Source organism: Filicampus tigris, chromosome 6, assembly GCF_054856515.1.
Source record: "Filicampus tigris isolate MCC_2025a chromosome 6, RoL_Ftig_1.0, whole genome shotgun sequence".
NCBI lineage: Eukaryota > Metazoa > Chordata > Actinopteri > Syngnathiformes > Syngnathidae > Filicampus > Filicampus tigris.
In genome coordinates this window covers 23,088,368-23,103,404 of record NC_141222.1, presented here as the reverse complement: position 1 = coordinate 23,103,404, position 15,037 = coordinate 23,088,368, and the positions used below count along the sequence as shown (strand labels likewise).

The following is a 15,037-nucleotide window of genomic DNA, read 5'->3' as shown; positions in this document are numbered from 1 at the left end:
CCATACTTGTGGAAGAAATGTGTTGTGGTCCAATGAAACAACGGTTGAACTTTTTGGCTATCATTCCAAAAGGTACGTCTGATGCAAATACAACAATTCTAGTCACCAAGAGAACACCTTTCCCACAGTGAAGCATGGAATTGGCATCATCATAATTTGGGTTTTTTCTTTAGCTAGAACTGGGCCTTTTGTCAAGGTGAAGGAAATGATCAACAATTTGAAATACCTGTCAGTGTCAGCCCAAACTCAGACATCTGATAGAGAGCAAAAAAAAAAAAAAAAAAAGGCAGGGAAAGCCTACTAGAACATCTGAACTTTATTTGGGGTTAACCAGAAGCACTTCATATGGTGGAAAAAAGCTTTGACACGATTTATCTAGGTCTCATATTTTTATATGACTTTTTATATCCACTGTATGTACTGTATGTATCATGTACCGTACTTACAAGCACGTATGTGTGTGTGCATGTGTGTCCGTACCCGACAGGAAACCCCAAAGTAATAATTTACAGCTCCAGTGATGGCAAGGGCATGAGGCGCCATCCTGGAGCAAGTGGTGCTGCTCACAGCTACAGAAGGCCGTTCAACTGCCACCTGCCAAGCCTTTATCTCCATCCGGCTGGTCTCGTACATGCGTGTCTATGTGGTCACATAAGGACCATGTAGCCAGTGGTAAGAGATAACGTCAAGGACGCATTTCTGAGGTTGTGTTGAAAAAATGTTGGCATGTTAGATACAGGACACAGTTTTCAACTGAAAACAGAGAGAAAATTGTGTCCTTTTGGTTTGAAGTGATTTTTTTTTTTTTTTTTAATCAACACGGTTATTGTCAAAGCCAAAAAGGCTTCCTGTGAAAATGGGGATGCACACGTGTGTTAAGCGTCCAGAGTAGGCATGCATCGCAGCATGTTGTCAAGGATGTCAGTGCTTTTTTTTTTGTGCTTACAGTTAACACATTTACAGCAGGGATACCGATTCTCTTATCGATTTGAAGTCTCTTCCTTAATAGGATTTTTTTCTTTGCCGCTTCCACCTTCACCTTGTGCTTGTTCATGTGAGGGTCTGTTGTTTACTAAATGTGGGGGAAGCATCGGTGGCATGAAAATATATTTTTGTTACTCTACTAGATTTTTCAGGTATCTGTACGTTACTTGAATATTAATTTTTCTGGCACATTTTCCTTTTGCTCCCTGAATTTGAAAACGGGTATCTGTACTTTTAACTTCCAACTTTGTCAAAATAGGCACTTTACCTCTTTCAACCTCTGCAAATGATAAGACGTTAAAAATACAGAATACAATACAATACAATTTTATTTATATAGCGCATTTCACAACAGCTACAGCTGCACTTTACATACAACAACAAAATAGCCATAATGCAACAAGTGAAATCAATAACTATATACAATAGACACCGGAAAAACAGACGAAATTTTGTCAGTCTCAGGTCAGATCAAAAGCCAACGAATAGAAATGTGTCTTCAAACGGGTTTTAAAAATGGACAGAGAGGGGGCTTGATACGTCAAATTTTAAATGTACTTCAATTCTGTGAAGGTTACTGAAAAGAAGCTTTTGGACACGATCAGGGAGAACAAGCTTTCAAGTTTGCCTGTTTTGTCATTGTTGTCTTTTATATGTGAAACCTAGTAAAAACACAAAGAAAACTAAAACCAGGGAATTATTGTGTAAACAAATGCTTCAAATGAAGTGTTTGAGAGACTTTTTTTCATTTCACTCTTTTAAGCCATTACATACCACTGCACAAAAGGTGTGTGCATTACGGTCAGAAACACATCCCAGAAAAGGCAAAAACATTTCATATCTTCTTTGTCTTATCAACACGGCTGGAGCAAGATAAAACCCTGAGCTGCAATGCTAACAACAACACTGCCCAGACAGGAGACAAAATCGCCAACATGGAAATTAAAAAAAAAGAAAAAAAAAAACATGCATCTTTGCCATACCTACAGTTCACACAAATGTGGCTTTATTATGACTTAAAACATAACGACCAAACACCTGGAAAATCATGCGTATTGTTTAAGAGTTAATATGGTCAATGACAAGATGTTCTGTTTGTGATCAATTTGATTGTAAAAGCTGCAAACAGATTCCTACTGAAATTTGTATGCAGCTTTGGTGGAACCAAATGAAATGATGACATTTTGGTCATCTTGATCTTTTTTTCCTAACATACATCATTTAAACATGAAATGAGTATAGCTTGTGTACAAGCGTAAGTCTAATTTAATAGCTTGTGGATCTGGAACTGGGATCAGATGTGTTTTTTTTTTTCAAGACTGAACATATGACTCAAAACAACAAATTTACTTATCATGATCTGCCTTTTTTTTTATGCAAATATGCACGGATGTAACTCCAAACAGATTCCAATTACATCTTGTGTATCATAATCTGGGTCAAAAACCCGGGTCGGGGTCATTTTTGTAACACAGAAGATGGGTGGATGGAAACTCAAACCCTTGTGAATGGATCCCAACTCAAATGTGGGCATGTGGCTTGGGTAGGATCCAAGGACAGATTGCATAACTTTTGATCAAGACTTGTCAAGTCACTGCAGACATCAACAGATAAATCCAAACTTGATGCTTGTGGTGTGCTCTGCGCTCTCCCAAGCGCCATCCCCAGTTTATACTTGCATGTGGAATTTACGGAATACAGTAAAAGGACACTGCAGCTAAACATATCACGAACCCTCTGTGGCTAAATCCTCTTGGAGCACATGATTATGCACACGTCTAAAAAGACCACAACTATGCAATGCTTTTGCATCATTTTATGCAGCTGTAAACTAGACATACTCAATGTAGAGTCTCATGTCTGTTTTGACTGTTCCAGTCTCCCAGCAGCACTGACGAAACTGTTTAGACTGCCTAATCTGTTGATGTGCTGCTCGGGGGGGGACGAAAAAAGAAAGCCTGTGTTGTGTTTTGTTCACAAAGCGGAGAAAGGGGGGGTCGGTCCATTTGAAAGACGAGGATGGAGTGTGCCGGGGCACGTAGAAACGAGCCACACGTCATTGTCGTAGCGACAACAAAAAGATAAGACGTGCTGAAAATCAGTCATGGCGGAGATACAACCATACATGGAATTAATGTCATGTGAAGGACAACAAAATGCACTGCCTGTTAAAGGGGGCATTATCATGGAAAAATGTTAATGTTCCTATACACATATTTGAATGTTTGGAGTACCTGGAGTACCATTTAAAATAACATTTAAAAGTACTGTAAGTCGTTTGTTTTCTGCGTAATTGTGAAAATATGTCCGTGAGTGAGTCGTTTTTCACTTTTGTGGTTAGTAGTGTGGTGGAGGGGAAGAAGGGATAACTATAAACAGGGGTGCACATAACAATTTTTCGTCTGGTTTTCAAAGGAGCAGCAGAGGTTATCGCTTGGTGCTCATTTTTTTGGAAAACTGGCACAACTCCAGTTCTTTTTTGGGGAAATTTGGCAGACCGCGCTGCGCCTAGCTAGGCGTTCCGACGGACACGGGTTTTTCTATTACACGCCCCGACGCATCTTCATACCTGTCAACCCCGGGCTGTGCTGAATCTTACAAAAGTTGTAATTTGCCCGTACATTTCTGTATATAATCGTACACAGTATTTATCGCTCCGCGAGAGGGGTGGGGGAAACGGAACGGACATTTCTATATAGAATCTTACACAGTGTTTATCACTCAAAGTGTGGGGGACGCTATGCTCGTGAAAGTCGACACAAGGTTGCAGTCGGAATCGCTAACGGACACTCTGGATTAGAGCCGAAATGGGCAAGACGAGATCGGTCCAACAAAAAACGAATGTTTTTTTTTTTTCCCCTTACTAAAATTGTTATACGGCGTACACAATTTGAAAATATCAAAAAACGTATAAAATACGGGGAAAACGTACAAGGTGACAGGTATACATTTTGGTGACAGAAAGTAGAGTAGACTTCATGTGCTCTTATCATGTGCTACTGAAATTTTAATTTCCCTCAGGGAATCATCCTAAGGGATCAATAAAGTGAAGTCTAAGCCTCACCTGCGCTGAATTTAAAGGGAACGAGTGTAGGGGCTCACACCACACACACACACAAGGTACGCGCAAATATCCGGCGCACACATTGGAGGCAGTAGGTCCAGGTTGTAGCTGGTATTGGAAATTATGTAGGGATCAAACCATTTATAATGTCTGTTTTTACAAGATATCGGTCTCTAGCTTCACGGTCTAATTTATCCTTGTAAAGCCCCGCCAATTTCTTGCATTTGAACATGTTTTTGACTCGACAAATACACAGCGTTAACCGTACGCTCATTCACTGTAGCTTCCAACATGGTGGACGAAGTCGTGATGACGCGGTGCACGGGCCCGATACGCATGACGAAATGGAACATTGCATGAGACGGATACAGCCCAAAAATGAAACGATCCCACCTAGAAATATGTTGGAATGTGTTCACGGTTTTCAACTTATGACTCCTTTTTCCTCTCTCCATTCGTCAATTCAGATTTTTTTCCACGATAAATCCGAGTAGGCTATCTATGCAAATGAAATATTAAAAATTGTTACAACTTCAACATCTTGGTTCATGTGGTGTGAAATGAAGCGCGGTCCATCATAGGGTTAACGCCTTAAATTCCCCCGAGAGGCAACGTCTTGACCAAGAGGGGTCGATTACAAACCATAGCCGTTATTCATTGCAACACACAAGCACAATTAATCACTCATTCTAAATGAATTAAACCAATTTCCACAGGCACGCATGCTCAATTGTGGGTTGGTGGTCATTATGTAATCCCTTCCCCGACTCACGCGCGTTAACCTGCTTCCACAGAGCTCTTAAGAGTGCTACCCCCGCACTAGAAGACCCATCAATCATTCTGCTGTGACACCTCAAGAAGGCCTGCGGTGGACTGTCTCGCGGCTTCATGTTCCAAGTAGGTCGGTGTTCCCCCCAATAACCACAAGTGACTGACAGACGGTGCCAGCCCGCATTTAAAAAAAAAAAAAAAAAAAAAAAAAAGGATAAAGTGCTCATATGAAACCCTGAATGGAAACATAAGCAGGAGAATATCTGCGTTAGGGGCAGGTGGGGCAGCGTTATTGGGCTTTGTAGTTTACTGATCAGGCAGTTTTTCAACATTGGTTCGATTGGTACGAATTGGATGTGGCCAAGTGTGCGACCTTTTCTATAGAGTTATAGCAACTCTCTTTCCCAGATGGATTTGGGAAAGAAACTCTTCTGTAAGGTGCTGACTGAACCAAATAAACACATTACTTGAAGTCAAACCAGAAAAAAAAGTCCATAGCATGTGATTGAATCCCGCTCACACTTTCATGTAAATGTATTATGTAAGCAAATGCAGGACAACTATTTTAAGTGGAAGTCAACCCAAACATTTTTTTTTTCAAGAATATGTTCTATGCAAAGCCCACTAGTTGAAACAAGGCAAAAAGATTAATATGAAGCAAAGCAGCAAAATCCACTTGTTTTGAGCCATCTCGGGGGGCGGCCATTTTGTCACTTCTGTCGACGTAAAATGACATCGCACACTCTCAGGGCTCAGATAACGACCGATCACGGCTCACCTGTTTTCTGATGCTGAGCTATGGTTGGTCGTTATCGGAACCCTGAGGGTGTGTGATGTCATTTTCAGTCGACAGAAGTGACAAAATGGCCGCCCCCGGAGATGGCAAAAAATTGGATTGGATTAACACTTATTCCACAAACACAATATTAATCAGAATGCTGTGTTTCAACAAGTGGGACTACATAGAACATACTCTTTAAAAAAAATGTGTTTGGATTTAAGTGAGATGAATGCTTGCACACGTGCTGGTGGGGGAAAAAACATTTCATGCCTCACGTTGCGATAAAGTTACTGAACTGGAAATAGATTCGACTCCATAGAGTCGTATTTTTTTAATGTCCTGTGAGCTTTAAAAATGCAGTCACACTCCCCTCCCAGTTCATTTAGAAAGAAGCCGGGTTTTGTTTTGTTAAGACCTGCCCAGATGTGTTGCCAAGATAGCTGCAGAGTGGAAAGACCTGCCAAGAAGTTTGTTGTCTATGGACAATTCGAAAACCTCACCAGGTGGTGAACATGGCAACGCATCAGTCATACATTGTAGCAAATCCAATATTTAAATATTCCTGACAAAACAAATACAATTATTAAAACCAGCTGTAATATTTAGGGACCTCCATAGTTGTCCAAAAAACTTTAGAAAGACGCCGCTAGCCACAAATTCTACTCTCAATAGCTTCCTCCAAATAAAGAATATTCCCACACTAAATGTCTCTTAAAGTCGATGTGAAGTTAAATGGAAACTCTAATGGAAGCCTGTTTGGAATGATAGGCGGACCGGGCTCTAGGTGATTACTATTTGTTCCGGCCAGACAAAAAGGCGGATAGACCGGCGGCAGAAGGATACCTCACTTTACAGGGTCTTTTAAGTCACACAGGCAGAAATCAATTAGGTAAGCATCATTTTCATTTTCTCGTTTTTTTTTTTTGTTTGTTACTTTTTGCAGTGACAACGAAGAAATTGATTAAATTGTGAGACGCATAACTGTGGCTTGATTTACCTAAACAGTGCGTCTTTGTCATTAAAAGTGTTCTTGTTTTTTTGTTTTTTTTCACTTTTTAAATTTGTTGCAACTTTTCACTTTTTCATACCTGTCAACTTATACTTTTTCCCCGTATTTTATACGTTTTTTGATCATTTCAAATTGTGTACGCCGTATAACAATTTTTGTACGGGGAAAAAAAATGTATTAAAAACTTGTTTTTTGTTAGACCGATCTCGTCTTGCCTATTTCGGCTCTAATCCGGAGCGATTCCGACTGCAAACTTCGGCCGACCTTCACGAGCAAAGTTCGCCAGTGACATTTTTTTTTTCAAAATCCCCCAAAAACATAAGTCACTAGTGTCTCAGATTGTGTTACATCCAGCATCTGCTTACTATACTGGTATTCTAGCCATTGCTGACAATACCAAACAATATCGACAATCTACTGCCCACTCCGGAATCTCGTCAATATATCAATGTTCAAAATGTTTATTTTCATTCAAAAGCGGACAAATATTCCCAAGCACCTTTATGTGGAGCCACAGTCAAATTATGTGAGTCCATGGGCCATGCCCAACCTCCATTATTTGTGTAATATTGCCAACTACTGAACAAATGAAAATATAACCTAATTGATGGAGGTAAGAAAAAAAAAAACACACACACAACAATCCTACACTAGAAAATGTATGACTTCCTGTGTGTGTCAACCCCTGTGACCTGCTGGCTTTAACCTTTTTGCAGCTTTTCCTTCAGTAAAAAAGTCAACAGTGAGTGGCCAGCGCCGTCTGTCAAAGGCAAGACGATAGAAACTCCGGCCTCAGACCGACACCACTAAACCACAGTCAACCTTCGAGGTAAAGAAGTCCCTCGCCGCCGTCCGCTGTGCCGCCTGTTTGGTTGTGCGTGGAGAGGAAAAGGTCGTTAATTGGAAAACAACCCTGGGAAGCGGCGGGGCGCTTCAATACGTGACACACGAGAGCGAAAGTGTCCCACAGCTTCCACATCAACGTCACAGCGGTTCGACTCACGCGTTGTTTTGTTGATGCGGCCTGCTCCCATGATGCTTTGCTTAGTCACGCTGACGGTAAGTTTCTCTTTTGTCTGCTTTTATTGGATGCGCTTCCGATTAGAGATGTGTTGTGAGTCATCTGAGGGGGAAATACTCAACTTGGTTAAATATTGCTTTAACTTTTAAAAGCTTAGGCACAAAGGCAAAAGGGGAGTCTAAGCATACGCCGAGGGTCTAAGTCTTTACAAATGCCCTTGGCCGTGTCCTTCCTGCTCCTGGGCTGCTTCGCTCTAAAACTTTCCATCTGAATTCCATCGAGCTCTGGGCAGATTGGGCCCAAAGGAGAGCTGTTAAAAAATGAACGAGACGGATTTAATGGCCGCTGTCATTCAAGCAATCCGCAGTGATAGATTATCACACCTGATAATGTACTTAGAGTACGGCGGACGCAGCATTAACTCGGGTAAATAAAACATACCATAAATGATTACTGCATGGTATGCATGCAAGATGCTTGCAATGGCTCTTCAGGGGAAACACACGCACACCATTTGAGCTTGCATTTTAGACTTTTAGAAAGTTTTAGTGTCCGTCTCATCCGACACCATTGTGAATTTATTGCAGGACTATAAATTCATAAGTTCAAGATGGTTTTAGCACCATGATCCTAATGCAACTTGTAGGAATTCATGCAAAAAGTGAAGCACTATATTACATTTGGAACAGACTTTTTTGGAGCAATACTAGCATCATCACAACTGTGGAATCTCAACGTAAAACATAAATACTGTAGAGATACTGCAGGGAATAGTGTATATTTTACCATAACTAGCTACAGAAATTTTGTGTTTGGCTATAAATAGTAAACCCGGAATGATAATCTAGTGAAACCAAAATCACGATCCTCTAATATACGAATATGTTGCCTTTTGAAATGGCAGAGCATGGCGACATGCACCTTCCAACTTTTCAATGCATTTCTCAGTGAATGAGGCCCAATAACGACAGCTCTGATGGGTTTGATCGATGGAACTGAAAGGACGACTGGAAAATCTTCGACTCCATCCGTCACTGGAAACACAAACTGATATACACACATTGTGTTCTCGAGGGGACGTTTAGCAGATCGCTTTATCACGTCTTGTCCATCCTCACATCTTTCTTCAAGCTGCATGTCTTTCATGCTGAAGGAGACACGGGACCACAGGAGTCTAATGAATGTGGCCATCTGTGAGTTACAGTCTCCTGCATAACCAGCAAGATGTGAGGGGAGTACAGTGGAACACTCCCCAAAAACGGAGCTGGGTATTTTAATAAAAATTCGAGGTCCGTTTATCGCGTTTCCGCCTACAGCCGGAGTACCCTTCCGCAGTCCGTTTATCCGCCATTTTGTCCGGCCCGACCAAATAGTAATCGCCTATAGGCCGGTCCGACTATCATTTTAAACTACCACTAGCATCCCCCGCTGGGCGATATTTAAAACCAAATACTCGCCGCAGCATGGAAGCCTCACTGCGACCGGACTAAATGCATCTACTTTAAGAACCTTCCAGGACCTTTTTGGAGATTTATGTACTGTTAAGGACCTCTGAAGTCTTTAAAGTAAAAAATCAACCCAAACATATTTTTTGCAAGAATATGTTCCCAGAAGGCCCTCAAGTTGAAACATGGCATTCTGATTAATATTGTGTTTGTGGAATATGAGTTAAGCAGCAAAATCCACATTTTTTAGCCATTTCAGGGGGCGGCCATTTTGTCATTTCTGTCGACTGAAAATGACCTCACAACTGCTCAGGGCTCAGGTCACGACCAATCATGGCTCAGCTTCAGAAAACATGTGCGCTGTGATTGGTCGTTACCTGAGCCCTGAGCAACTTCGATGTCATTTTCAGTCGACAGAAGTGACAAAATGGCCGCCCCCTGAGATGGCTAAAAAACGGGTGGATCAACTCTTATTCCACAAACGCAATATTGATCAGAATGCCTTGTTTCAGCTAGTGGGCTTGCAATAAACATATTCTTGAAAAAATATGTTTGGGTTGACTTCATCTTTAAATAGAGGTATTGTATTATACGCTACATTGAGTAGCAAGTACTCAATACTTATTTTCCAGTTTTTCAGTCCAATTCCAAACAGCGCTAAGTGACTGTAACCATCCTTGCTCCCTTTCCATACCCCAAAGGGTCGTTTTTACTTTGTATTAATCCCACTCACATTTTTTAAAAACAGTCGTTAACATCTCATAATGCTTGTATGGCAATCTTAAAGATTAACCATACATTTTATTAAAGTATTTGTGACGGCGACCGTCAGAGCCTGGAACAAAATCATTCATGTTACAAATGTGTTTTGAAGTTAACTGTGTTTGACTTTGGAGGCTCCACTATAAATGTCCAAAGAACAGCCAGGAGCCACTTCAGTGTGTTTGACCTCCACCCACCACACCCCGAAACACAGACACGTGCATGCACCTGCAGGACAGGACGTCCCGTGAGACACAGGTGCTTTCCATTCACAGAAAGGTAAACTGTCCCAGGACACTCATCATTGTGCCGGTGCACATAAAGTGCATGTTGCGATTTATATTCCTGTGTTTTCTGCTTGCTATTAAATCTAAAAGTCAACACGCTGGAGCCCAATTAACATCTTCCAGCCCTCCATAAGGGAGGAAGCTCTACACCCTGACAGCAGGTAAGTATACGTCTCGAAAGCAACTTTCGGACAGGCCCTTCTCACACTGGGCAAGTCTTTATATATGTTTAAAAAAGAACAATAAAGAAAGAAAAATTATAGCGTGATCCCAGCAGGACGGCTCATCGGTCATTATAGTCGCGCAAGGCTATAAATCACATGTGGAAATGTCAACATCATGCACCTCTGAGTTTTACTGCTCTCACAAGGCAACTAATGGCGTCTCACTTTCAATATGGAGGATAACTTTCTTGCTTTATTTCAAGTGGATGTCAACCAAGCGAAACAAGAGATCTTGGAATATCTCTTGTCCACCTTCATATAACATGATATGCTCTCCAGCCTGTCCACAACAGATGCCTTGTTCAGGTTTGTCTCCCTCTGGAGCAGGTGATAAAGCAAAGTACGTCTTGACTTCTGTTGAATGGGAATACAGTATTTATTTTCATTATTTCGGACCATGTGGACACACACAGTTTCTTCTTTTTAAACAAAGACGTCAGTTTTACAAAGCTGACAACAGCAGCTTGACGATTAGCAGTAGCAACAGCAATACACAAGTGTCAAAATCAAGCCAGTGTGAAGATTAATGGACGCATGGAGCCATATTATTGAACTATAATCTAATAATAATTTACTAATAACATAATGCAACTAAAGTATGACTGCTGATGCAAACCAATGTCTGATTTATCCAATACATTCCTCTTGCCGTGGCTCAACTCAACTCAACTTTAAATAAACTTTGCCATATTTGATGGTTTAGTCACAGACTTTCCCAAAAATGTCCTGAATAAGCTGGACAATTTTGGTTTGAATCTGTTGAGAAATGTGGGAGGATTGACAAACCAAATTCTACAATAAAAGTAAATCAAATGCTAAATCATTGTTGCTTTAGTTTACAGTAAAACAATTTTCTCCAAAAATAGCATTTTATTTTTTTAAGGTAGATGGTTTCGAGCTTTGGCCTTTGAGATCCCCGGATGTGTGAAACTCCAGCGTGAAGTCGAAGCGCCCTCTGTCGTCGAAATAATATGCTGACAGGGCTCTTTTCCTATTGGACGACGTTGCGCACGTGATCAAAACACAATCATGGCTACCTCCGCTGCAGTTCGCTCGAGCATGGGGCTGACTTTCAGACTTTCGCGAGTTTTACCGGACTGTAGCACTTGTCCTTTGTCTAGGTTAAAGATGTGCATGGCTCATTTTCAAAAGAAAGACTCCGTGAGCACATTTCGTACCATCAATCGATACGTGCAAACGAGTGTAGGTGAGTGCTCCACCTTGCTAGTTCCTGCTGGTTTGTAATTTTAACGTCTCTGACTTCATGGCGACGAAAGTATGATGATAATTTAACGTCTGTTTAACAGATGCACAGAGGCGAATGCTCCTGCATTGTGCATATAAGCACTTAGTCAAGAATCCTGATCCTTATCCTGAATAATTCTTGTGTAACCTCACTCGCAGGGCGTTGTGAAATTGTGCAACAAGTAAACTCTTCTCAAGACGTTTTTTTCTACCTGTGTTTAACGCTGAGAGCAGAAGTACTTACTGGCCTTGTATCCTTGTGTTAAGGTTCGTACCACAGTGAGGAAGGCAGCACCGATGAAGAGAACCAGGACAATGTGTAAGTCTGAAAAATATGTATGTAGACCAAGTTTATTGTAGTTAACGAAAACTAACGGAATAACTTCTTAACTTAATTCAAAAAACATTTTGTTAACGAAATGAAATAATAACGAGAATTGTTGTTTGACTAATGTTTTTTGTTGGTTTTTTTTAACGATAACTTAAACTCAGTGGCGGGTCTTCAATAGAGGGCGCTAGGGCACCACCCTTTCGCCCTGCTGAGTCATAGTGACAGGTACAAAAAAAATATATAATAAAACTGCTTCAACAACTATGTATATCTGTTTTTAGATTAGCAGGTTAAATGGTGGGCGCATTTATCATGACTTAACATTTGTAAATATTCAATCCTGCTTGTGAACTACTAAATGTAAGTTTGTGGATCAGCGGGTACACGCATTTATTTTTTAGACAAACATCACGCAGTTTCAAATATACACACACACAGCAGTTTGAAACATTCACGTCTTAGTATTCGGTTAACGGGACATTCTGACTTGTGTTCAAATCCAGTTATGTCGTCGACATACAAACAGAACCTCTGAACCAAGGAGCCCTTTTAATTACAGATTTCCTTGAGGTGTGTTTACTGTCCTTCAGGGTCAATGTGGTGTATGTGGACCGGTCGGGCCAGAGGATCCCAGTTAGAGCCAAAGTGGGAGACAATATTTTGTACTTGGCTCACAAGAATGGAATTGAACTAGAAGGTGGGTGTGCATACTCTTAAATTGACTTTCTATCACAGTGTGTCCACAAAGTTCCCTTCACAAATTCCTCCCCACTTAACACTTTGGTTGGGTTGGGAACTAATGGTGTCCATATAGAGATGTATTAAATGAGGCAAAAACACTTCAAAGTATTCCTCATTATAATTTGTACAACTATGTCTATTCATTTGCTTTTGTAATGAGACTTTATGGACAACATGACTCTTTAGGAAAACCATTGGGGAAAACCAATGCCAGATCTGTATCAAAATTTGCCTTGACAAAGATGATATTGATATTGCTCAAACCGTTACATGAATACCTCATAAAAGACTGTTCTTATCTTTGTAAAGGCAAAATTTGTGCACGAGTACCTAATACTGTGGCCGGTGTATATTTCCCACTCAGGGGCGTGTGAGGCATCATTGGCCTGTTCAACATGTCACGTGTACGTAAGCAGCGACCATTTAGACAAACTGCCCGAACCACTTGAGAGGTAGGTGTGCCTTTTAATTTTTGTAAGATTGCATTCAATGGTGCCAAACGTTTGAGATGGAGTGAAAAGCACATCCAGTAATGCACTCACATTTTTAGGGAGGATGACATGTTGGACATGGCGCCCATGCTCCAGGAGAACTCCCGGCTAGGGTGCCAGATCATTCTCACCCCAGAGTTAGAGGGCATGGAGGTGACTTTACCCAAAGTTACGAGGAACTTCTATGTGGACGGACATGTTCCCAAACCTCATTGAGCAGGCACACTGACGATGAGAATGGGAGTGAACGAGAAGCCATGCTAGCAAGCGAGCGGGTTACCTTTGAAGAAATCTACGGCTTGGGAAGTCCGTAGCAACCGCTCTGAAGATCTTGACTGAACAAATAACACTTTACTGAGGTGGGCCTGCAGACTTTGGCAGAATTCAATGAACTCAATGGTTACTTCAAAAAAGGAACACAAAATGTCTTTTTATTTATGTGGAATGTCCTGAGGGCAACATTGAGACAGCGCACAATTTCATGTTGTTGTTTTTTGTTTGTTCAAGTTTGGAGACCTTCGTTAAACAAAGTTCACCCTTACAAAGGAGTATTAGGGCCACACTGGGAAGAAAATTAGTAAAAATGTGGGGGAACAGCTGTTAGAAAAAAGTAATAATATAATTCTAATAACACCACATTTTATATGAAGTTGTAGCCACATATTAATCAGGTAATATGGGTCAAAATCACAGATAGATAATTGATCTAAATCAACCAGAAGTTTCCACAATTTCATTAGAGTGATCATGGTGACGGTGGTGTTAATCTGACAAAATATATTCACTGGTTGTCAAATTTATACGTAAAGTGTAGGACCTTAACGCTGTGTTTTCTCTATACATGATGACTTTGTTATAGTAAAACGATATTTTAAATTATTATTTTTTTCTTGGAAATTTGCAACTACTATGCTATTCTGATTTTTTGTATTTATGAAATTATTCATTCATTCTCGTCATAGGTTTTTTTTTTCCTCCATTGTACCGCTAATACTCCTTCATGCAACTGTACACTGTTGAATGGAACATTCCATGTTACAGCTCATATACGCACAGTCTCGCTGTAAAATGCTCTTGTCATTTCACTTAGACTATCTTTATTATGAATATTCACTCATACACTATCATGCATTTCTTTCGTATTTGTGCAGAATATGACCCCTCTTCAGTGCAAGGCCTTCTATTAACCCGTGATAAACATTTCTAATGTGCTGTAAAAAATGGGCATAGCTTTAGAAGGAAAGTGTTCGGACCAGCTGACACTGATGTGGTGCAGCTGTGTTCTGAAACGAAATTGCAACTTGCTGCCAAAAAAGGAGCTTGCCAGGTCCAGGTTAAACTCTGTTTACCTGTCGAGTCTACTGTACTTGTCCAATTTACGCACATTTAATTCACTAAAATATGGCATATTTGAAATTGTGCAATAAAGTACTCTTTTAAAGCTGTATTGATTAAACGTTTTCCCTACCAGTCAAGGGTGCAAGCTAAATTGCTCTGAATTTGCAAACAACAGTAAATTAGTGGTAGTTGCAGTAATATCCACAGTCAAAGAACGCATGGTTACATTAGTCTTGCATATTATATTGTATGAACAGTTATTCCTTTGCTGTCGAACCAAATTGCTAGAGATAGGCAAACCTAAACGGAGTCTTCATAAGTCAAGGAACACTATTTGGTAACTTGAACTCAAGTCAAAATGAACACCACATGCCCACTATAAGGCAGCGGAAACATCTTATTTCTTCCTGTCAATATTTGTAAATACATTTTTATGGCACTTGCCGTAGTTAGGGTATTTATTACCTTCATCTGTTAGAGCCATCTTGCCATGTAATGCCCAAAACAAACACAAACAAAAAAACAAACAAACACTCCAATTTG

General features: G+C 40.5%; 1 protein-coding gene across 8 annotated transcripts in view; it reads left to right on the top strand.

Moving 5' to 3' along the window:
* The window catches only part of fdx2 (ferredoxin 2), a 49,702-nt gene extending 35,101 nt beyond the window's left edge, over positions 1-14,601 (top strand). For 4 of the 8 annotated variants that reach the window (XM_086034381.1, XM_086034382.1, XM_086034378.1 and 1 more), the window contains 9 exons: positions 488-672; positions 4,843-4,945; positions 7,326-7,668; positions 9,972-10,116; positions 10,215-10,654; positions 11,861-11,912; positions 12,515-12,621; positions 13,030-13,117; positions 13,216-14,601. In XM_086034381.1, the coding sequence (XP_085890507.1) occupies positions 10,453-10,654; positions 11,861-11,912; positions 12,515-12,621; positions 13,030-13,117; positions 13,216-13,372 (606 nt within the window). In that variant the 5' untranslated portion in view covers positions 488-672; positions 4,843-4,945; positions 7,326-7,668; positions 9,972-10,116; positions 10,215-10,452 and the 3' untranslated portion in view covers positions 13,373-14,601. Of the gene's footprint in view, positions 1-487; positions 673-4,842; positions 4,946-6,408; positions 6,490-7,325; positions 7,669-9,971; positions 10,117-10,214; positions 10,655-10,675; positions 11,556-11,860; positions 11,913-12,514; positions 12,622-13,029; positions 13,118-13,215 lie in introns of those variants that run through there. The other 4 variants (XM_086034387.1, XM_086034384.1, XM_086034380.1 and 1 more) reach the window with 4 other exon arrangements.
* Positions 14,602-15,037: the final 436 nt, after the last annotated feature.